The sequence below is a fragment of the Salminus brasiliensis genome, chromosome 3 (assembly GCF_030463535.1).
Source record: "Salminus brasiliensis chromosome 3, fSalBra1.hap2, whole genome shotgun sequence".
NCBI classification, from domain to species: domain Eukaryota; kingdom Metazoa; phylum Chordata; class Actinopteri; order Characiformes; family Bryconidae; genus Salminus; species Salminus brasiliensis.
This window is the reverse complement of record NC_132880.1, coordinates 10,477,689-10,501,388: the sequence shown is the minus strand read 5'-3', so window position 1 is coordinate 10,501,388 and position 23,700 is coordinate 10,477,689. Positions and strand designations below refer to the sequence as shown.

Genomic DNA, 23,700 nt, shown 5'->3' with positions numbered 1-23,700 from the left:
TTTTTCACCAATTATGATTATGAAGAACTGTCGACAATGACAGGTTGAGGCTATTTGGTTAGCTTAGTAAAACGAGCAATCACTGCCCCTGTTTCGCTTCTGCAGCTTAATTTGTATTATCACTTCCATTATTTTGTGAGATCCTGTTGATATGGGGTTTCCCCCTTTTAGCGATACACATAAAATTGCCTCGAGAGCTAATAGCTCCCCCTTGAGTTACTTCAGCATAGTGAACTTGTGCAAGTCAGAGACCAGGTTAATTAGATAGGTCTTGACAATGAAAAACACCTTAATTAGGACAGCTTAAAGTTTGTAATTTGCAAGATATGTGCATGCAGACTGTCAGCAAAATGCACACATCTCAGAGTATGCTTGGTTTAAGGGCACATTGAGTTTTTTAACCAATTTTTTTTCCAATTTTCTCATCATAAATGCACAACTACGCTTTTCAGAAATGTTCAACTAAATCAAACGCCCCATCACAGTTTCCTTTGTTTGGTACATTGAACTGCTTAAGACCTATTTTAGTTTTTTCTCATATGATTTTTTTTCCCATCAGTTCTGTAAGCAATTCTAAGGTGTTCCAATTAAACAGGCATCACTCATTTCTAATTCTAATTCAATTCTAATATGATTAAACATTCCTCTCTTATAGAGCAAACCTGTTGTAAGGTTTTATAACGGGCTGATGCATCTCCTGAATATCAAGGTCACTCTGGCAGCAGCAAAGCTGTTACACACAGCCTTCGCTTCATATGTGATGATAAGCATGCTGGCACAAGCACAGCATGAAGGTGAGAACTGCAGCATCGATTTGGAAATGCATTTGATTTCATAGAAAATGATCAGTATCAAACTGGGGTAACAGCGGTGACAGGTTAAGCCATCCGCCTGCAGCCAAAAAGAATAGGCAAAAGAGACAGAAAATCTTTGCCAGTTGACAGGTCTTCATCCAGTGATGTTAATGTGACCTATGAAATATAAACTCATTTATTTATAGAAACTATGAAATGTTATCATAACCTAGCATTGGCCATGCACTCTCCAGTATATTAAGCATTGCCTTAATTGCCTTTCTTCAAATAAAAATATTGTTTAAAATTGTTCAATAAAACTTCAAGGACTAGCGCACTCAAAAACGATACTGTTGCTACTGTTGTTATTCGGTGCATGAAACTGTATAGCCACCAGTTAGCAAGATGCAAATGAATGACTTGAGTTCAGGCTTTCTACTGTCTTGGTTTTGGCCTTCAGTCTCTACAAATGTAATATTTGGACTCCTTCAAAATATCTGTCAAAAAATAAATAAATAATATTTTTTGTTTGTTTGGTCAATGCACACATAACTCAACACCAGACAAAGATGGATGTTTAGTTGTCTGGGGAAAAAAACTAATAACATAAATTTGTAAATAAATAAATGAACATAAATAACAATCTTTATGTTTTTGCTATGTTTTTGTAAAATATCCTGAAATAAAAACAAATGGCTCTGCATCTGTTGATACCGAATATAGGTCTAATGCAAACATAATTCATTGCAAAAGTATTAAAATAATTACAGTTGCCATATAGCAAAATAAAGGTGATAACTCTGTAAAATCTACATTCATTTTGTTGTCCCAAGTGAATCTGTAGGGGTGTAGCGCACTTATAAATGACTCTACCAGGAATTTTGAGAGCAAGAGATTTTGAATAGGCCTAATTTTTAGGTCCCAATTCCATTTGTATAAAATTGATTCACTGACACAAATGTCATGTAGCCCCTCATACTAGCTGTACATTTGTGATATGCAGCTTTTAATGAATGTTATGAAATAGCAAATAAAGAAAGGAGAAAAAATATAAAAATAAATTAAAGATGAGTGATGAGAGTGATGAAAAGATTTGACGTTTTCTCACCAAAACATTCTACAAGGGTGTACTTCTACTTCTAAACACAGACTTTGTGCCACAAACATACATACTTGGTACGCATCATGGCATTATCCTGCACTGTAGCTTCTCACAGGCATAAAGTCTGTCTCCTGCTTTTGTGAAAAGAAAGTCTCAAAATAATGCAGTTGAAGATCCTAGTTTCTGGTAAATGGAGTGAAATATGTCCACATTCTGCGTGGTCTCAAATGCTTAAGGGGAAAAAAACATAAAAAAAAGCATGTGCTCTTGTTTCATATATACATAACACTTGGGCAAAATCTGTATATATATATATATATATATATATATATATATATATATGAAGCACATTTCAACTTAAGATGAGCTACCCACAGCTGAAGGACAATAGAGTCTAACCTATTGATCTGACCTATTGATTGTTGTTCTTTATGAGAGACTGTCCACTAGAATACAGAACACAAGTGGCAAAAATATTAAGAGTAAAGACCAGCGTATCTCTAGTTTAAGGCACTTGCTGTGATATTCCATGTAACCGCTGAGTTTAATATAAAAAAAAAAAGAATTTCATGGAAGAAAAATGCGCTTTCTGGGCACTTTGCTAAGCAGCGAGGCAATGACCCAGAACATAATGCCAAGACAATCAAAGAGTTCATTGGAAGACTTTGGCTTGGCCAAATCAATTTCAATGAATTGAACTAGCTGCAATGACTGCAAATTGGAAGTTTCTGAACAGGTAGCATAAAAGTAACAAAATTATCTCTTATGTTCTGAGGAAACAGTCATTCTCTGCTGGCAGATCAAATATCCGCAGATACCGGATAAGGCAGGATTTAGCACTTCATAAAACCTCCTACTTTAATTTAGTTACTTTATTGCAGACCTTTATCTGAGGAATCCAGAAAAGACCACACTCAATCCTCCAAATACACTTAAAAAGTTTCAACTTTAGAAAAAAAGACGTTGTTGATGTGGTACATGGTTCACACTCCAAAGAGTCCAAAGGATGTTCTGGAGAGGTGTTCAGCCAGAATAAATCAGAAGCACCGACTTGGTGAGCAGCTGAAAGCCTCTCAAGCATTCGAATATGAGCAGGGGCTTCGCCTTCTGAAAACTCAACAGTGCCCAATCAATACCACAGAATTCTGAATTCGGCTAACCCTCCCACAGCACAGCCCGCACGACCCGATCAGAGAGGAAGCGAGTGCAATAAAGGCCCAATTTGCTCTGTGGTTAATAATGTGGCTACTTTGTTTTCATTGTGCGCTGGGGAGATTATTTATCTATTATTATGTTCGCGCACTAAAGCTTTCACTTAGCGTGCCAAAGCCAATCTGCAGCCGGCCTTTGATTTATCTTAATTGGCAGTGGCCGTCTGTAAGGCGCATTAAAAACATGTTGCTCGCCTCGGTTCATCACCTCCCACTGGCGGACGGGGTCAGAATGAAAAGCACTGTTAGCTGCTACTGACCTTGGTGCCTGCAGCAGATCTGTGTTTATCTAGCTGTGTTCATTTATACAGCAGAGACTAGCCTTTAAGTGTCACATTATAATAAAACATACTTAGACACAGTTTACGCTGCATGTAGTCAAGCTCTCAAACGTGGAAATACAACAATGGTTCTACATTCATTGGCCATTTTAGCAGAAACATCTACATTGTTGTGAAAAGTATTTGCCCCCTTCCTGTTTCTTCCCTCTTATAGTTTTGCATATTTGTCACATTTAAATGTTTCACATCATCCAGCTCATTTAAATAAATGAAGATAAAGACATGCGTAAATGCAAAATGTAGCTTTTAAATGATAATTTCTTTAAGATAAAGACTCTATAGGAAAAAGTAACCCAGGCATGATTACTGTCAGACCTCTTGAAGCTAAACAGACCCTGTCTGTCAATGTGAAGCAGACTAGAAGGCCTCAAAATGCAGCACACAAAGACAATGCTTTAAAGAGATTCAAATACAGATACTGAAACAGTCTAGAACAGGGTTAAAAAGCCACTGCTAAGGCTCTTGGAGTCTAGCAAATACATTAAAATCTATCTGCCACAATTAGAGAAACTTTGGAACAGTGATTAACGTTCCCAAGAGTGACCAGCCTCCCCAAATGTGCATCAGTGACTCATCCAGAAGGTCGCAAAAGAATGTACATGACGTCTCTCCCCTCATCACTCTTAAGTTATAATGGCCAGCACATGCGGCTGATAGCTGATGAGGTGGAGTTGGGGACCTGTTGCTTTCTTCCGAGTGTGCTCCGAGCGGCAGTTTGAAAAAAAAAAGGTGGTGGCTGGCTTTGCATGTATCGAAGTGTTGGAAGGAATGCTAGTGCAAGTGGGAGCTATGAATGAGTATATTAATTGGCAGTACCAAACTGGGAGAAAAGGCAATTTTACCCTGTTAATAGGTTTACCAGGTCTTTTTCACATGAGAGACACAGGTGTTGAATAAATCTTTATCTTCAATAAATGGAATGATAATTTACAAGCTGCATTGTGTGTTTACTTATCATTATCTTATATTAAAATGTGACAAACACTGAAAATAGAAGACACTGGGAAGGGGGCAAATACAATTTTCATAGCACAGTATCATACATGAACACACTGTAGGGCTTACAATTACTGTAGCCCATTTGGTGTTGTATAATTTATTAGTTTCCCATTTACTTCCTTTATTAATAGAAGTGGACCACCATAGGGCCACTATTTGGCTTATTATTTGGGATAATACTCAATTAGTATTTAGGATCCTATTTTGATGGGGGACCATTCACAGCACAGCAACACTGTAGTTGCATGGTAATGTGTGTGGCACTGCTACATATGTACAGGTACCATCTAAACTAAAAATATTCAGTCAACAGTTAGTCAGAAATTGGCCACTTATGAAAAGTGTCAGAGAATGACCAATGGCAATTGTCATGGAAAAAAGTGAGCTATAGTCTCTCCTGTGCCTGACACACTCACATCAGTGTTTAACACACTGCCTTCCCACGTCCATGCTTGCTACTTCCACTGCCGTGTTAAGATTGGCCCACCACTCAAATAATATCAGATAAGCTACAGTCTTTAACTGTAAACCTACAAAGTGGACCCACTGTATATGGTAGGCATTTCTGATAAGTTGGTCAGTGTGGGTAGCTATAAGGTAGGTGGACCGAGTAAACTGGCAACTCATTGTGGACATCTGTGACTAAGTGGAAAATTGGTGTAGGGTGGATAGATGAGTGTAACAGAAGGTTGGAGAACTGGATAGTGGAGAGTAAAAGGAGAAAAATATCCAAGAAAATAAAATGTGTGGAGATAGCCTTTGATGGCTAGTTTTCCTTTGAATCATGGCTGCTTTTTGGCTTTTGGAACAGTTGAGATGCAGGGAAGATAAAGGTCAAAAAAAGGCAAGACCGAGCTTGTCTGACAGGAAAACATCGCTCAGAATAAAGCAGGTGCCTGGATGCTTGCTGCAACCTCACAAACACCAACTGTGTGCCGCTTCTGAGCTTGAACAGACCAAAATCTTTGTGCCTGTATATAGGATGTGTCAAGGTTAGACCATACTTGGAGAAAAGAAGCTTGAAAAGAAGCAGCCCTTACTTGAAAGCAGCTCAGCTCAGTGTCATTATGATGCATTAGAGGTGTCCTGTTCCTGGAGCTCTACCACCCTGCATACACCCTTTCATAGATATATATATATATATATATATATATATATATATATATATATATATATATATATATATATATATATATATATATATAGACTTCACTAATGCTCTTGTCACTAACTGCAATCAAATCCTCACAGCAACGCTTCAGAATCTAGAAGAAATTATTCTATTAAATCCTTGATTTTTAAAGAAACAATGAATGAGCAGTGTATGTTGCTGGTACTCTGCATGCACCAAGACGTTAGCAGCAAAGTCCAGGAAGCTGCAAGGTATAGCTGCCATACATCCCACTGGTTGTTTCAACACTTCCCATAGGTAAACAGAACATACATACCACACCATCCATAGGTCTCCTTAGATCCGGTGACCATCTTCCACTGACAAGTTTCAACACTTCAGTTTAGGAGGCCGATTTGTAACAGAATGCGATTCAATGTGTTGGATTTATGAGCCTTGGGCGCCCAACACCCTGCCATTGTTTTATGGTTTGTCCTCTGCCCACTTTGGTAGGTACTCTATCACAGTCCCCAAAGTCTATCAGGTCTTTACATCTGCCCTTTTCTCATACTATATCTCATACTATACAATAATCTGTTACCATCTTTCCAGTTAGTATCTAACATGCACTGCAAAATCTGGCCATGACATCTTATTCACTTGATCTATAAGTGGTCATAATGGTTTATTGGTGCTGTCATGTACATTGTGTGTTTCATTGGCAACAGTGGTTTTGATGACCAAAAGGAATAACATAAAATGAATTAATAAAATAATAAATTAAATGAACTGATAAAATTATTTAAAATGTTATGACTAAAATCGAGTAAAAATCATTGTCATAAACAGACTAAAACTGGGGCTAAAAAAAAACTGACACTGATCATTGCACTTCAGCCTTACACAGGGTTTAGAAAAAATCCTTGAATGCATAGAGAATGAAAAACCTACACTGTCTATGGGAATATAAATTATCCTTCTTTATTTGTTCAGATAGCTTACACTGAAAAGTAATGCACTGAATGTACTTGATTCAAATATGTACACCATTCCAACATGAATAAAACATTACATCATCAGAATGTGGTCTTTCAGCGATGATTGTGTTGATGTAATATATTTTATTCATGTGGAAATGATGTACGCATTTAAAACAAGCAAATTCAATGCGGCGATTTTTCAGCGTATGGACAAGTAGTTAATGTGCTTCTCTTCTTTTTTTTTCAAGCTTCTTTATCATGTTTCCTCCTCATCCACTTAGCTCCCCTTCCCTCCCTCACCATTTCACTGTCTCTCTACCCTTCTTTCTGCTGTCCTTCTAGGTTCTTTGTTCCAGGCACTTGTTTAGTTCCTCAGCTCTGACTATGAGTAAATAAGCCCAGGCACTGAATTCAGGCTTTTTGTTCCCCGCTTTGCTGCATTTTCATTCCATGATTCAACAGTCTGTCCACCAGCCTGGAAGGGGTCATGATTGGTGGGGGTGTAAATATATCCTCACTCAATTAGGATTCTTTAGGACATACTTCAGTGCAGTAAACAGGCTGTGTACACCTCGCATCATCTCAACATCTTTTAGTTTGTTAGCATTGGACATGGAGCTCCTGCTTGTTCATGGGTGTTATTACTTTGTAACCAATACAGACTTAAGTGGCTTGCATGCTAATCATGCTCCCAGATGGAGAAATTTCACACCGCTACAGTGAGCAGTACATTTTCATATCCTAGTTCATTTGATTTACTTATTAACTGGTCAAGGTTTTTTTTTTTTTCTATGATTATAGGCTCGTTGGATTTCAGACAAAGATGCCTGGAGGAAGCCAAAACATAGCATTAATAGTTTGATAACTTGTAGTTTGATAGCTATTCTGAACTATATATTTGATTATTATACAGGTTATATAACACAGGTTAGCCATACACTCAACCCACTAGCAAAAGCCCTTTAAAACTCTAAATCTGCAACATGGTAAAACCAACAAGATCTCATCAAATTCAATATTTCAGACATATTTTGCGGTTCACAAGGAGTTCCCGTCCACTGGTGTTGATGTTTTGCCAATTACACGCAACCCAGCCTGTCATGTCCATGAAAAAGAATGTTTAAAAAAATTATCACATTCGACTATTGGTTATATTTAGGTTTGGGGGTTGGGTATGGGTTAGGTTAAATTTGGGTTATGGTTAAGAGTAGGGTCAAGTTTAGTCTACAATAAGGTTAGAATTAGGTTTAGGTTAAGTCTAAGTTTAGGTTGAGGTGTAGGTTATGTTTAGTTTAGGTTAAGGTTAGAGTTAGTTGTTGTTAGTTGAGTTTAGGGTTAGGTTTAGGTTAAAGGTTATGTTGAGTTTAGGGTAAGGGTTAGGTTAAGGGTTAGAGTTAGGTTAAGGGTCAGGTTGAGTTTGGCCTACGTTTAGGTTAGAATTGGGTTTAGGTGTAGTAGGTAAAGTCTAGGTTTAGGCTGAGGTGGAAATTATGTTAAAGGTTAGATTGTTTAGGTTAAATTTAGGTTAAGATTAGGTGTAGGTGTAGGTAAATCAAGTTTAGGGTTAGGGTTAGATTAAGGGTTAGGTTAGGTTGAGTCTACGTTTAGGCTAGAATTTGGGTTTTGGTGTATTACAATGTGCTTGTTAAAGTGTTAACAACAAATCTGCACTATGCTATGCCTGCAACATGGCTGCTGTGAGCCATCACAGTGATGTAAACCAGCTGCTTAATGCCAAAAGTGTTTTGTTATACACCAAAACAATTTTACACACCAACAATTTATCTACCAAAGAACAACTTAACATACTAAAAAAAAGTATTTTAAGGCATTGACAGATGCCTTAAAATACAGCATAGAGCGAAGGGAGAGAGGGAGGCAAATTATTCTTTCACTTCCAGTGACTTCCAGTGCTACCATATTATTAGGAAACAATTGAATATTAGCATTATTGTATACATGTATTAATAGAACTGCTACTTAGTAATATAAGTATATATATATATATATATATATATATATATATATATATATATATATATATATATATATATATATATTTGGTTTTTTTTTTTATGTTTGTATGTATGGCTGAACTGAAGGCCTAGGTCTAATTTGCACTGTAGATTTTTAATGGAGTGGGATAAGGAGAATTAAGACAATACACCTTTTAGGCCTGTAGATTTTTAGTATACTACATTAGCATACTTAATCCTAATTACATATACCAATCCAACATGAAGTGGAATGGCCACCTTCAGTTTGATGCATCACAATGCAATGATGCAGATGCCCCAAATAATTCATATCCCAAATAAATCAAATTGTGGCATGACTTGATGAATCATTTCCTCATCTGAAGCCTCTGAAGCCTATCTGAGGCTGGCACGCTGAATGATGAATCGTGGCGCAAATATGCAGTAAACGGGAGGCGGGGTGTGGAGTGTAGCCTTTGCCTCTCACTAACTGGCTGTTAATATTAGCAGCGGTCACAGTCATACGGCAAGCAGAAAAGGGACTGACGGGCTTGTGGCAGCGAATCAAGCGGGCAGGGGCTTCCCGGCAGCCGTCGTACAGCAGGTAGGATTAGGTGCGGGGCGAGTGTAGTATCTCCAACACAAGCTGTCACACCCTGTGGGCTTAGGCACTGATCTCATCCCTGCTGCCTACTCTACCACTTTTCTCTCTTCCATACTCTCTCTCATCTGCGCTCTCTCTCTCTCTCTCTCTGTCTCTCGCCGCAGTGTCCAGCATGTCCCGGGGGAAGCCCGGGTTGGCAGAGTTGGGGGAGTTGATGTTTATCTGAGGGACTGAAGGAGAGGGGGCTAAAGCACTTATGGCGCGCTAGAAGCCAGGACAATGAGAATAAAAGAGAGATAGATAGATAGAGAGAGAGAGAGAGAGAGAGAGAGAGAGAGAGAGAGATTAAGAGACAGAAAAATTGAGAAAGTAAGAGAAAAAAAAGTGAGAGAGAGAGAGACAAAGATAGAGCAAGGCACTGCAGACTCTACATGGTATTGTGCATTGCTTAGTGAAGCTGTTGGCTAGCTCATACTTGGATGCAAATCTCTATTATTCCCAAGAAGAGAAAGAGACAAAAAGAGGGATGATAACAAGTGCAGGGGCGAGAGAGATAAGCAGTGAATGTGAAAACAGATCCATGGCCTTGAGCTGTGTTCCATGCCACCCGCCCCACCCATCCCAGACACCCAGTCACTACTCTATACACCTGACTGGCTGCACTTTACAGTGCAAACAAAGCAATCTGTGCAAGCATGTGTGTGTGCGTGTGTGTTTGTGCGTATGTGTGTGTGTAGTCTCCCACGAGGAGCTTCTAGTAAAGAGCACACAAATCACTCGCCATACGCTTACATAACCGACAGCCTCAGCGAGAATTACAGCATCATAAATTACTCACGTCAACCCACCTCTGTCTTTCTAGGAGAGCGAACTTCAGCTAGGAATTCTCCACAATAGTGAGAAAAACAGATCGACAGAACTGAGATGCAGCTGTTACGCTAAGTCTATACTTCGCTTGTCTGAGAAAAACCTTAGTTAACGCTGGAGTTTTTGTCATTTTACTAAATTTTGTTGCACCTCCAATCAGTAAGTCTAACTCATGCATACACAGAAGCAAATGCTGAACACAGCTTTATGGTGCTATGTTCAGAAGTCATCGAAAAAACCTGCAGGCATGGACATCTGACCTTACTCATGTTACACAGGCTAATAATTGACCAAAAGAGTGTGCTATTACCACTCCGATAGATTTTGGTGTTTTGCGCCAATAACAATGTGTGTCCTTGTTAAACTACATGCAGTGTGTCATAAAGCAATTTAGAACCCTCCAAGAACTTTTTTTTTCAGACTTACCACTATTTTCTTAATATCAACATTACATATATAAACTAGTTCCTGATCAATTTCATAAAATCACTATATTTGTGTTATAGACTTCTGGTGCCTATCACCGCCACTGCTGGTAGGTTTCTCTGCAATGCAATCTCACATCATTCTGAATGACTCTGTTTGCATCCCAACAACTGCATACCCCTTTAAAATACCTCAAAGAAATAGCTTGAGTGGTTTAACAACAAAAGCACCATAACAGAAAAAAAGCCAGATGGCAAAACCCATGAGCCCTTTACAATTTTTTAACACAGATTTCTTTTTTATTGCTGCCACTGTTGGTTTTGAAACCAGGGCTGACAGCATTTCTGCACAGTCACACTCTTGGCAAAAGGGAATTTATAAAGAGTACTGTAGCACTGAAAGGGGGTTATTCGACTTACAACAATAGTGGTTCCCTTATTGGTTCTGTGTTTGAACCCTTTTTCATAAGCTCTCATAGAGGATTTACCTGCATTTGAGGAACCATTTACACACTCAAAGAACTATTTAAACATCCAATTAAGCTTCTCATGTTTCTATATAAACTCACTGTCTTTCCATTTTTTAGGGGTGTAGCAGCACCAGACATTGACCACTCAATAATATAACTCTATAATAGTAAATAAACAAACAACATGTGTATTAATTAGTGAGTTTGCAGCTTGTCTTCTACTATTATTAGTAATGCCAAATGCCCATTTCCACTACAACACAAACACGTGCCATCCCGTCCACTTCTATATATGAGTGCATTTCTAATTCTTATATATCAGTGCATCTTACTGTTTAGTCATTTCTTATGTTTGCCTTGCTGTTTAAAAAATCTATTAAATCAATGTTGAACTGAAGCAACATTAAATTCCTCCAGAACAATTTGAGAGACTGACAGTCATTCAGAAAACTGTTACTTTAAGTTAGCGCTGCTAAAAGTGGCTCTACAAGCTATTGATTCATGTGGTGTACTTAGGTTTTCACACATGGCTTTTCCATTTTAACCTAGTTTTTGTTTTTTATTTTTAAATAAATATTGACAGTGTAATTTATCATATGTTGTTTATCCAAGGTTGCATTTTTTCCCTGACTATTTACTAATGACACTTTGTCATTGAGTTTTATTTTGTTTTAGTTCATTTTGATTTTTTTTAAGATTTTAATTTGTGTGCAGGTTTGTAATTACAGGTATTACAGTACTACTGTTATTTCACTGGTAAGTTTTTGTTGGCAACAAAAAGCATTCATATTTTGAACCCCTAAAGGTAGGCGGTTGCTTCCCATAGGTAGATACAGCCAAACAAGTTCTTGTATTAGTTAAAATATATCGTCACTGTTAGACAAAAACCTCATATCTCCAAAGCGGCAACTTCACAGGAAAAGGGAAAAACATGTAATGAAAAAACATTTAGTAAAAGTCAAAGTAAACAAACATTGATGCAAGTCTTTTTGGAGCATTTTACTGGTCATATTCATTCTTATGATTCATCAAATTTTAAAACAATGTAAGGAAGTAAACCAAAAAGTGGCAGCGATGATATTAATGCCTTTCACAAGCTTCAAATACAATGTGCAACGTGCAATATTTTTCAACCCACATGTTTTCACACACGTCAATTTGTATATTTTTAAATAATCTGTAAATAATATTGTTTTTCCTCAGAGTTGTGTATATCTACATTTTGCATCTGAATGTCTTGCTATCCCTTTGCTGCTGTGACACTGTGAATTTCCCCACTGACTAATTTAAGTTATTTTAACTTAAATGTATGTTTTATCTGGAATGAGCTAAATGTTCTAGTGCACTGCAGTTAGCATGGAGACTAACATGCAAGAATCACCCCCATAGGTAGGTCAGCAGAAACTGGAATTACTGGTGTATAAGTATTTGTTTTATTTATTTATTTATTTTGAATGGTCCAAAGTAAAGATTTAACAATGTGCACACACAAGTGATGATTTACAGGTTGCTCACTGTCATTCTCCAGAAGAATAAAACCTATTACTGCTTACTATTTGATGACGCACAAAAAAAGTGAAAGACGCAAGAGTTTGTGTTGTGTTTGTGGGAGAGAGAAAATTAAGTAAAAGAATTATCCGCCTCTGCGTGCCCTGATTTTTTCATTCGGGTTACACACAAGCAAGGTCAATTGACTGTGGAGTGACTGGCTGCTCACGTGCACACACACACACAGCGTAATAGTCATTAGCGCTGTTTTGGACGCAACTGCGAGATGGTGGGATATTAATCACAGGCCTTAATGAGGTGACACTAGTCTGTACCCAGCTTTCTCCCACAGCCGCTTCGGGAAGAGACGCCAACTTAAGGAGCGAGGAGTGTGCAGGGAGCGGCGGGTGTGGAAAGTGTGTCTCGCAGAGAGCACTCAGCACTACACAGACAATAAATTATGTACTAATGAGTAATGGTAGGGCCACCAGGAAAGAGCATGAAACAAGGCTGGGCGATTTTTTTTACATATCATGCGGTAATGATAACTGATTGTTAACAAAGTAACGTTCTAATTTAGATTTGTTTGTTTAATGCCCAACTGCTACTCCTTACAGAGTCAGTGCTTAGTAACACCACCTTTGGCAGAAATCACAGCTTGCATTTTGTAGCAGGTAAAAGACTGTTGGGTCTTGTACTTAGAATTTTGCCCTCAGAAGGCCTCTGGTTCTGGGTCTCTTCAGGTAGCCCATGGTGAGTTTGAGGGATATTTAAGATCCCTTTTCCTGATGTAGAAGCCATCTTCTTTCCAGCTTCAACACTTAACAGATTAAGTGACATCTGCATCTAGGATTTGCTGGTATTTTGTGGGACCCATTCCTCCCTCTGCTCCAATGCTGCCAATGCCACTCAGGGCACAACCTCAAAGCATGGTAGATCCTCCCCCATGCTTCACAGTTGTCAAGGTTTTCCCATACCTTCACAGTTTCTCCAAACCTACCTTTGCTGATTGTGCACAAAACATTTTTTTTGTATACTTCATTAGTTCACACCTCTTGTTTCCTTTATGAAGAATATGTTTGTGCAATCAATGCTGCACAGTAGAATAGTGCACCACCCTCTTGAATCAGCTTTACTGCACATTTTTGGCACTCTGGGTTATTGATTTGCCTGCTATGAGCAGCACTCGCCAAGTGTTTTCTTTGTCTTGCAAATCCCACTCTGACCTCCATAGTTCCCCTGAACTGCCATTCCTTAACACCAAGCCACACTGCAAGAACTGTTCCTTAGATCACGAGTAGCTTCTAATCCTTCCCAATCTTGTATAACAGTAGAACAGCATTTCAGTTTATTCAGAATGTGTCAAACAATAATTATTGATACTCAGGCTGAGTATGATGATGTGTGAATGTGCATGTGTGTGTGTGTGTATGTGTATGTTTGAAGGTATACAGCAGGGTCTCTCTCACCTGGTATTCACTGGGCCAGAAGGTGCTGATGGCCAGTTCCACCTGGTGCCACTCCTGGCCGTTCGATCCGGAAATGTTCCACACAGAGTTGCCCTGTGGACCACCGTTCACCCGCACGTACACGTTGAGTGCCCCTGGGCTGTGGCCATCGCGGCTGTACAGGAAGTAGCTGAACTGCACGCAATGTGTGTCGTTTTCGCTCAGGGGGCGCAGCAGTAGCTGTGAACGCTGGCCAGCTCCATGTTGAGAAGAGTTCACTAACATATAGGAACCTGCAGAAACAGAGACAGAGTACAAAAAAGAGAGGGTCAGTTGAAAAAGTAAGCACAGTTTGAGTAGTCCTTGCTCACTCAATGGATAATTAATCAGAGTGCCAGGCTCTTTGCATATAAAGTGCTGCCTGATCCCCTTCTGGAATAGATGGAGAGGGAGAGACAAAGGCAGAAAATGTGCACTGGGAAGGGGTTCTGACTTGCGGTTAAAGCACACTTCATATGTATTTCCCTTCTTGTCTCCCCACCGGGTAAAGATGCAGACTGAGTCGTCTTCCGCAGCTCAAATGTTCCTTTTAAAACAGAGACTAATAGGCACAGGGGCGAGTGCAAAAAGGCAGCCTTGAACCTCTGAGTCTCTAAAGACACAAAGGTGAAATAGCACTTCATCTCCAAGGACTGTTTCTGACACGTTCTGGTCCACAAAGCCCCTGAGCTGGCAGAAAACTTCCTGACATATTCTGTCGACAAAATGAACTCTGCTGTACACTCTCCTGATATCATAAGTGAGCGAGGGAGAGGCAGTAAGACAGATCGAATAGGACAACAAACCAAAAAAGTTCTTAAGTGGGCTGTAGAAATTTGGTCAGTAAAATGTAGGTACATCTGTAAACCCTGTACCAGCACTCGTTGGTCATTTTATCAGGTACATGTACACTCTTAGCATTTTTGTTTTCTTTTGTTAGGCAAATTTTCCCTTTTCCTTCCAATTTGGCACTGGCAATTAACCCACCCCTTTGCGAGCCACGAAGGAGCTCATCCCCTAGCACTAGCAATGCTCCAGACACTACATTATTAATAGCGTATGATCTTTGAGAACATTTTGGAGTTTCTTTCATTTGAAACCTCCTAAGGTGCTTTAAGGAACCTTCAAGAAAATATTTTTAGAAGACACAGTTTCCTTAATGGTTCCTCAAAGCACCTTAAGAGTTCATCAAGGATCTTTTAACAGTGTGGGAGGGTAAGGATTCATGCAAAGCTAGCCACCGCCATTTTTGAACATTGCTGGGCATCTGTCACGCTCTAAGGAAAGTGTCACGTCCCCAGCTCCAACACACCAGTCAACAGACACCTTTACAGACCAGAACCATCTACCACCTCGCAGACAGTGCAGCCAATTGTGCTCTCTCTGATTCTGGCTGATGATGGCAAAATGGCATGGCTTGGGATTCAAACTTGTGATCACGGACCATAGTGGTAGCGCATTAGGCTGCTGAGTTGCAATTAAAAACTGTTTTCAAACATTTAAGAATCATTAGCGAAAGGCTTTCCTCCTAATCAAACAAACCTTTAACCAGGTATTTAAACAGTTTAAGCATCCACATGGTTCTTTAGGTTGCCATTGTTTTACATAGCACCACTGAACTTAGAAACCTTTTATTCAGGGATGTTTCATATAGGTTTACATTGAAGATCTATAGGTACTGACTGCAGCTCAGCTGTGACTTGTACAGTGAATGTTACCAGCTTTCCTCTTCCCCTACCATCAATGAAAAAAGTGACCATCATAAGATCATCACTGACAAGACTACTTACATTTACATTTAAGGCATTTAGCAGGCACTCCTATCCAGAGCAACTTACAAAAGTGCTTATTACTATGTAGTACAACAAACGTTTTTTTACTATAGGACTGATATGACAATTTTGCATCTGATACAATGTCAATTGCATCCTGCCCAGAAACAACGGTGGCCATAGGACTATGTTACTAGTGATAATATTTGGATATAATATGGATGCAGTTTAAGAGGTTAAACAGTGTTTTACTGACAGCAGTGAATTATTAAATGTCTATACTCAATGGTCGCATTGCTAAAACTAAATAAACTCTCAGTCATAAACTTCATTCTCAAATTTCATTTGTTAGGTGCAATGGCATTCTGTTAAATGAAATATTGATTTATAAAATCACTCACAGGTCTACTAAAATTCAATCCCAGTGTCAGCATTCCACTGTTTCTTCTACTTCTTCTCAATCTGACACAGAAAACACTATTTTTTTAGTAATTTATAAGGTTTATACATTAAATAAGATGACATAATTACATCTGACACGTAATTGCATCTGGTTCTCAGTTAAAATAAAAATAAGTAATTATTTAGGCTTTACTTTGAATTCTGCTGCATCCCTTTTACATCCCATTTACAGGCAGTTCCTTTCTGTATTGCATCCAAATTCTATACTCCATAGGTTTAAACACGTACAGCAGTGGTATGTGCATGTTCAAACAAGCTCTTTCTTGCTGTTCCAGAGAAGGAGAAGCAGGTGTCGCTTCATCTCTACATGTGCTAGCCAATTTTCCAAGCTTTAGGAAATTGGCCACTTTAAGCTTAAAGAAATGATTCCACCTGTAATTCTTTGTGGTGTTGCTTTCTAATAGTTACCACTCAGTATTTGTGTCTTAACATTTAACTTCCGTTATTATCCTGCTAAAGGAGGAGTTCAGGGTCTCATTCAGGGTCTGCATCATGCATTTTTTAGTTCCAATCCTGTTGATGTTTCCAGCAAAAAAGCTGATAAATGCCAACTGGTGTACTACTGGTGAAGGGGTTGGGAAGTATCCACTTTTTTTGTATATTTTTTTAGTATATGAGACGCAGACTTCACGTTTAGAGGATAAAGCCTTATTTATGAGAGCACAAGTTTGAGTAAATGGTCTTAGATGTATTTGGTAGACTGCTTCTACTGGGTTGCTTGTTCTCTTTTATTCAAACTCAGCAGTTTGCTAACTTGGGTGGGCCTGTTTTTACTCCGCCAAACAGAAATGATTTTCAAACACACACAAACAAAAAGATGAGCTTTGGTCTCCCACTGACTACAGCTTATCTCTTCCCACTTATAAGGTACACTCAACAAAGTATGCAAGCTTTACAGGGTAGGTGTAATTATTAATGTGCTCACTAAATGTACGAAGTGTGCTAACAACTCCAGTGGCAGTGCCACACATGCCACCAACTTTATGTCACTGCTGTGCTGAGAATGGTCCACCACCCAAATAATATTTGCACAGCGATGGTCCCTTTTGTATTGATGGATGGGGTTGAGGGGGCTAATGAGTGCACCCTTATGGCAGTTGAACCTAATAAACCAGCAACTCGGTGCGCATTACGTCACAGTGCAGTTTTCTGCTTTTCTCAGAGGACAGATCCACAGCACTGTCCCTTCCCAGACAAAAGCCAAAGTCCTGAACTCAGTAGCTGTAAATAGATGCTTGTGGTGTTGGAGCAGGGCAGAGGGCAGCGTGGGTAATGTAGTTTATAGAGAAGGTGTAATCAGTACCATGATGACAGGTACACTTCTCCCTCATTAATCATACTGACACAGTTATTAAAGTTCTAATGTCTGCCAGGAGGGTAACTGGACACACACACACACACATATAAAAGTTCTGGTCTAGCTCCTGCTGACCTTTCCCTTTGTCTCAGTGGCAGGTAAAGTGATTAAGATCCGCTCGCCTTAGGGAGCCTGTCCACTACCCTATCTCTCCGTTAGAAGTGTGTAATGTGATGATATGTTAGAGTTACTGTTTAAATATAAGATGTATTTTATGAGTGCATATAGTCCGTTTACTGTTCATTTAAATAAAATTACCCTCATCTTATTACACATGTATAAGCACAAGAGAGATAGTATACTGTCACAGCTATTGGGATACGTTTGTGCAATTGCATGAGTCCAAACTTTGAAAGTTGGTACACATGTGTAATTACATAAGCTGCACTACTTTAATCTACTTACAACAGGGGATACTTCACCAGTAGTGCACGACAGTGTAGCTGCATGGGTTATTAATGTGTAACTACACAGTTACTAGAGTTTCTTTATATAAAGTGGGACCACAAACACTGTTGTATAGTGACTGCATAAACTGCATTTTAGCAATGTATGTAAGAAAACCCTTATTAAGTCAGTAAATAATGTAATTAAAGTAATTAAAGCTGGCATATTGGGTACAGATAGGTTTTGATATCAGGCCAATACCAATATACTGGCTTGTAGGGGTGTGCGGAAATATTGATATATCAAAGTATTGTGATATTTTGCTTTGCTACTGTATAGATTCTCAAGACATAGTACAAATAGAAGATTAGTGGCAGACAGTGGTTCAGTTTGGGTTGTGCCTAAACCCCAAACACTAGATAGCAGTGTTGTACTCCTGTAATAAATCTATGTTGAAATAGCAAACACTCACACTGTGTGATGCTGTGTTAGCTGTGTATTTCGTCCTGTGGGGCAGTAGAGTAGAAGTATACTATTGTTTGTGTACAACAGTCTAATTCTGGAGTTGCTTTGTACCGTCTTATTCCAGTACTGGTGCATTCATGCCAACTTCAAAAATGTCAAAATACGAATTCTGTGAATACATCAATCAACAAATCATTGTTTCCCACTGCTCTACTTTCTATGCTAAACATCAGTCTCTCTCTCTCATCACTCTAGCTCTCTCCTTCTCGCACACTCCATGGTCTCAAAGCAGGAGCCCCACAAGAGAAATCACTAACAGAAAATATCACCTATGCCCAAGATAGCAGGTGGTACATGAAAGTACAATTAGATGTGCAAGGTAACAGTGAAAAAAGGCTCTACATTTAGGCTGCAAAATTTGCATCAGTGAAGCCTGTTTGTTTCTTGGCTGGCTCCAAACAATATATAGGACCACTCAGAGTTTTGTGGGATACAGAGAACAAAAAATAAATAAATAGGAGTTCCAAAAACAGGTGGCACCCCTTAACCTCCAAATTGAGGCCCACGCGTTTCGTGGCCTGGGGAATTGAGGAACGCCGAATCCAAGCTGTTCCAAATTTCGAGGGGAATTTGACTGCTTAGGTGCCATTCATAATCAAATGTAGAACATTTATGGAGCGCTTCCGAGGCTTGAGAGTCCGTGGACCGAGGCGCAAGATTATTCATGAGGGAAGGGAGACATATGGCGGCGAGGCAGCTAAGAAGCCAAGCGGATGGCAGGCGTGTTTCCCAAGGTGACCCGCGTCCTGACACAAGAATTGAAGATGCAGCGTGAAGCTGGGTGTGTTAGGAAGGTAAATATACTGGGAAACAAACTCTCTTTGACAGTACACTGTAAGTGGAGGAGATGAACAGGTATCCACCATGTTTCAAGGGCACAATAACAGTCCTTTCCTTAGAGAAGAAGAGGGAATAGCTAGTGTGAGAGGCACTACAGACAAAATTGAACTGAACTCTAGGTTTGGAGTCTTTTTTTTTTTTTTTTCATTCTTTCTTTATTTACTTCATTTTTGGTTAGTCTGCTTGGACTCCTGCAGCATGTAAGCCAGCAGTGCCCCTAACACAGGTCTCTCCAACTTCTAAGTAATTGAATTTCACAGCACAATAGCGCACAAACTCACATGTCAAGGAGCAGAGAGGCAAAAGGCATCATAAATGTATGTGTGTGTGTTAACTGTCTGGTTAGCATGCATGATCAGTCTAGTGGAAAGGACGTCAGAGTAGCACCTCAAAGGCAGAAGGGGAGAGTAAAGCAAAGAGGCGGGATGAAAGGGCCGACTAAAATCAAAAGTCTATCTGACTGCCTTCATGCAGATCATGGCTGAAATGGGCTTCTGTGGCCGAGGTTGGAATAGCTCAATAGTCCCTGTTGGCATTCAAAGCGCTGGAGGAGTTGCAATATCAAAATGGAACATATTTTCAATTTTATTGCTGTCCAGTATTCTATCAAAATGCCTTTTAAAACGGACCTAAGCTCAACCATCAATGGAAAGGGACTACAATAGGACCGCCACAGACTAGATATTATTTGTATGGTGGGTCATTTTCAGCACAGCACTTACAATGCACTGTAGGGGGCTGATATAAGTGTATCAGCTGTAGCAACTTTGCTGGATTCTTTACACATATCAGTGTCCGCCAACCTAAAAAAAGTCGGCCAATAGTGGTCAGGATCTGGGCTAGAAGATGACTTGTACAAACTGCACTTATAGTACAGTACACTTTAAAAATAGAGGCGCTTCAAAAGGTCCTTTGAGCGTAGCCATAGAAGAACCACTTTTGATCCCATAAAGAAGCAAGTTTGTATAAGTCAATTTCTAGACCAGTTCCTAAACACTATTGGCTGACTTTATTTTTGTCTGCCAACCTAAGTTAAAGTCAGGAGTGGTCAGGACCTGGGCTGACAATACACTTTGAAAAATGTTTTTTTTGAGCGAAGCCACAGAAGAACCCTATTTGGTCCCGTATAGAAGATGTAAAGGTTGTGGGGGTGCTCCATTTTAAATGAGTATTGGGAAAATTCATGAATCTGCCTTCTAGAATTCATGTAAAAATGCAAAAGTAGTACTGCTCTAATTGACCTCTAGTTAATATGATCTCAAAACCTGGTAATAGCCAATGGCATCTCTTTTTTTGGAAAAAGAGTAATTGCTAAAATGAAGCTCCAACTGAAACAGTCCTTCTATCCTTGAGTTCAAAACAGCACATTTTTGTTGATAGACTAATTAGAAGCAGAAAGAAAATGAATTATACATTGCCAGCATTCCCGCCAGGACAATGAGATTTTGTCGGATGCCACTTGGTAAGTTGATTGAGGGCACTTTACTAGCCTAATGCTACTCTCTCTGCTATTAACTAGAGTTGCCTCCTGGTTGATTGTTTGGATCCTGCTAATTTGAATCCTAATAGCAACATAAACATCCAGGCTGTGATGTTCCAATCTGGGCTATCCAGGGTAGTTGGATGAAATCCCACACATGCTTTTTTCCATATGAATCAGCCAGTCAAATCCCGTAGAAATCACATTACCAGAGCTCCCCCGATAAAACAAACAAACACAGCTCTAATAAGGCTTTTGTTAAACAGAAAAAAACATGCCACCTTCTGTCATTTAAGCAAATGACAATGCTGAAAAAACTGCCTCAGTAGCATCTACAATATTTTGTTGTTTGTCTGTATGATTAACTGGATATATATTTAGAAATAAACCAGCAAAACCATATAAACATCAATAAAATGATTCTGTATTCTTTGAAGCATAACTTCATAGTTCGTAACACACGGCAAGTAGAGTCTTTCTGTTCAAATAGCGAGGAAGGGGCCTCTTGGAGGAGCTGATTACATTTCTCAGAAAACATTGATTTCTCTCCTATCTTCCCACTTCCCTCCTACACATGCACAGGCCTGCCTCTTCTATGCCTCCTGTTGCTCTCCAATGATGGGTGTGAGCTCCAAAGACGGCAGCCAAAATGAGATTTACCCCATATTCAGCTTCCCAAACCAGATAGAGGAAAGGAGATAAAAGAAGAAGAAAGAGGATGCAAAATACAAAGCAGAGAGAAAATAAAGATAAAAGAACAGAATTGTACAGAAAAGAGGACGGTTAATCAAGGACAGCGCAGGGAAGAAGAGAAGAGCAAAAATGAGAGGTAGACAAAAATAGAAGAGGAGAAGAGAAAATCAAAGGAGAGAGGTGTACAGAAAAGAAGATGGTAAAGGAAGAAAAAATGGAAGAAGAGATGAGAACAAAAGAGAGGAAGAGAAAGGGGAAAAGAAGAAGAGATAAAAGAAAAAAAGAATTGAAGGGAAGAAAAAAATAGGAAAAGAGAAGATGACAAGAGAAGAGAGGTAAGGAGAGGATAAGCTAGGAGAAGAGATGAGAACAGAAGAGAATGGAAGAGAAGAGAAGAGCAGAGAAAAAAAAAGAAGAGAAGAGCACAGAAGAAAAAATGACCAGAGGAGTGGACAAGAGACAAAGACAAGAGAAGAGTAGAGAAAAGAGGTGAAGAGCAGAGAAGGGGTTAAGATTAAAGAAAAAAGAGGACAAGTGAAGGGAAGAGACGTGAAGAGAAGTGGGGAGAAGAAAAGATGTTGGAGAAACGGAGAGAAGAAGACAAGAGGAGAGAGAAGAGAGAAGATAAGATAACAAGAAAAAGAGAGAGGAGAAGAAAAGAGAAGAGGGCAAGAGAAGAGAAGGTGGTCATATAAATGTCCTTCGTTTTATGACAATAATAGTTTTTCTTATTATTATTATTTTATTATTATTAATAGGAAACACAGGTCCAGGTTCACATTCAGTCAGGTCCAAACATTTGACTGGAACTGTACACACAGATGGCCATGTGGAGGGTGTAATTTTAGCCACTGTTAGTGGCTAACTTCGGTCAGTGAAGGTTAATAAGCATGTCCGCCATTCAACACCAGCTCCAGTTGATTCATTCTGCTCGTATATCAAAAGGAGCAGGTCAAAGAGATTACGCTAGGATGGAGATCATTAATAATATGGCTGTTCGATCATGACGGGAAAGCCTTCCATATGTTCCTGACGAGTGAAAGAGAAGGGGAGAGAAAAAACAGTGTGAAGGAAGCGGGAGAGAGAGAGAGAGAGAGAGAGAGAGACTGAAATAATGATAAAGAGCGCCCAAGCCGGGAAAACTCAGCTAAAAATACTTGGTGCAGAAATATTCTCCATAAATCCATAAAAGCTGATAAGGCCCCATCTATTTCCCCCCACGCCCCAGCCAAGGACGAGGGAACATACATTAGGAGATTAGGACCAACCCCAGCACCATGAATTCCTATCACACCCCGGAGAGAAAGAAAGACCCGAAGTCACAACACATGACTTTATCATGGTCATACCAGAGAGAGAAAGAGAAAGAGGGGCAGAGAAAGAGACACAGAGGGAGAGAGAGAAAATGAAAAAGTATGTGCATGGACACTTTTATCTTCAGCTTATTTTTTTTTGTATTTCTTTTTTTTATTAAAGTTGTATTTCAAGTCCTCTGTCATTAATAGACCTACGGGCCGCTAAACGCAGCTTCTCCTGCTTGCCTTTCAAACGCCCAGCGGCATGGTCAAAAGCAGCAAGATGCATTTTAATCGATGTTTCAAATCAATGTTTTTTTCCATTCTTTTATAAGCTCTGGTTAGCAGTCTGGCAGCCTTTCCGTGAGTAATTGCACCAGCTCGCGTGTCAAATCGGCCTTGATTAATATATGCATGTCAGTCTATTCTCATTTTCTCCCTCTCTTGCTCTCTCCCCTTCTGTCTCCACCTCCATCACAGCCTCACAGAAGGATGCCCCAACGTTTAAAAAATGGCACGCTCACTTTGTTCCGCTATTTCAACGGCTTTTGTGTTTGTTTATGACTTTGCCCTGAGCTACGCTTACCTCATTTGGTATCTGAAGGGCAGCGGTGGGTCGTTTAGAATCAAACAAAAATATGAAAAAAGTTAAGTCCTGTTCTGCTGTTCTGCTCTCTGCATTCATTTCCCCATTCTTTCATTCACTCCATCCCTCCATTCCACCCCTTTGTACTCCTCTCTCGCTCTTTCTCGCCATTCTCCCGATTCTGTGGCGCCCCGTTTTGGCTCTGCGGGTCTGCTCAGGCTTTATTGGATCCAAGGGCCGATGCAAATTCTGCTGTTTACAAAGGGACGTGATGCTCAGTCTGAGCGGCTGGGGAAATGCGCTAAGCAATGCCAGCTGCTCATAAATACGGCACCGAAACCAACAAACAATGGCAGGCATGTCCCCAAGCGGCAGGGCTTAAATGAATGCGCGCCAGGGGAGGTCGCTCAATGAGGCTCAACTCAGACAGACCTGCCACACAAGACCA

At 39.6% G+C, this 23,700-nt stretch overlaps 1 protein-coding gene across 2 annotated transcripts in view; it reads right to left on the bottom strand.

The window, feature by feature from the left end:
- ptprua (protein tyrosine phosphatase receptor type Ua) overlaps positions 1 to 23,700 on the bottom strand; it is a 313,419-nt gene that overhangs the window by 144,022 nt on the left and 145,697 nt on the right. For both annotated transcript variants that reach the window (XM_072675423.1, XM_072675424.1), the window contains exon 3: positions 13,838 to 14,109. In XM_072675423.1, the coding sequence (XP_072531524.1) occupies positions 13,838 to 14,109 (272 nt within the window). The remainder of the gene's footprint in view (positions 1 to 13,837; positions 14,110 to 23,700) is intronic.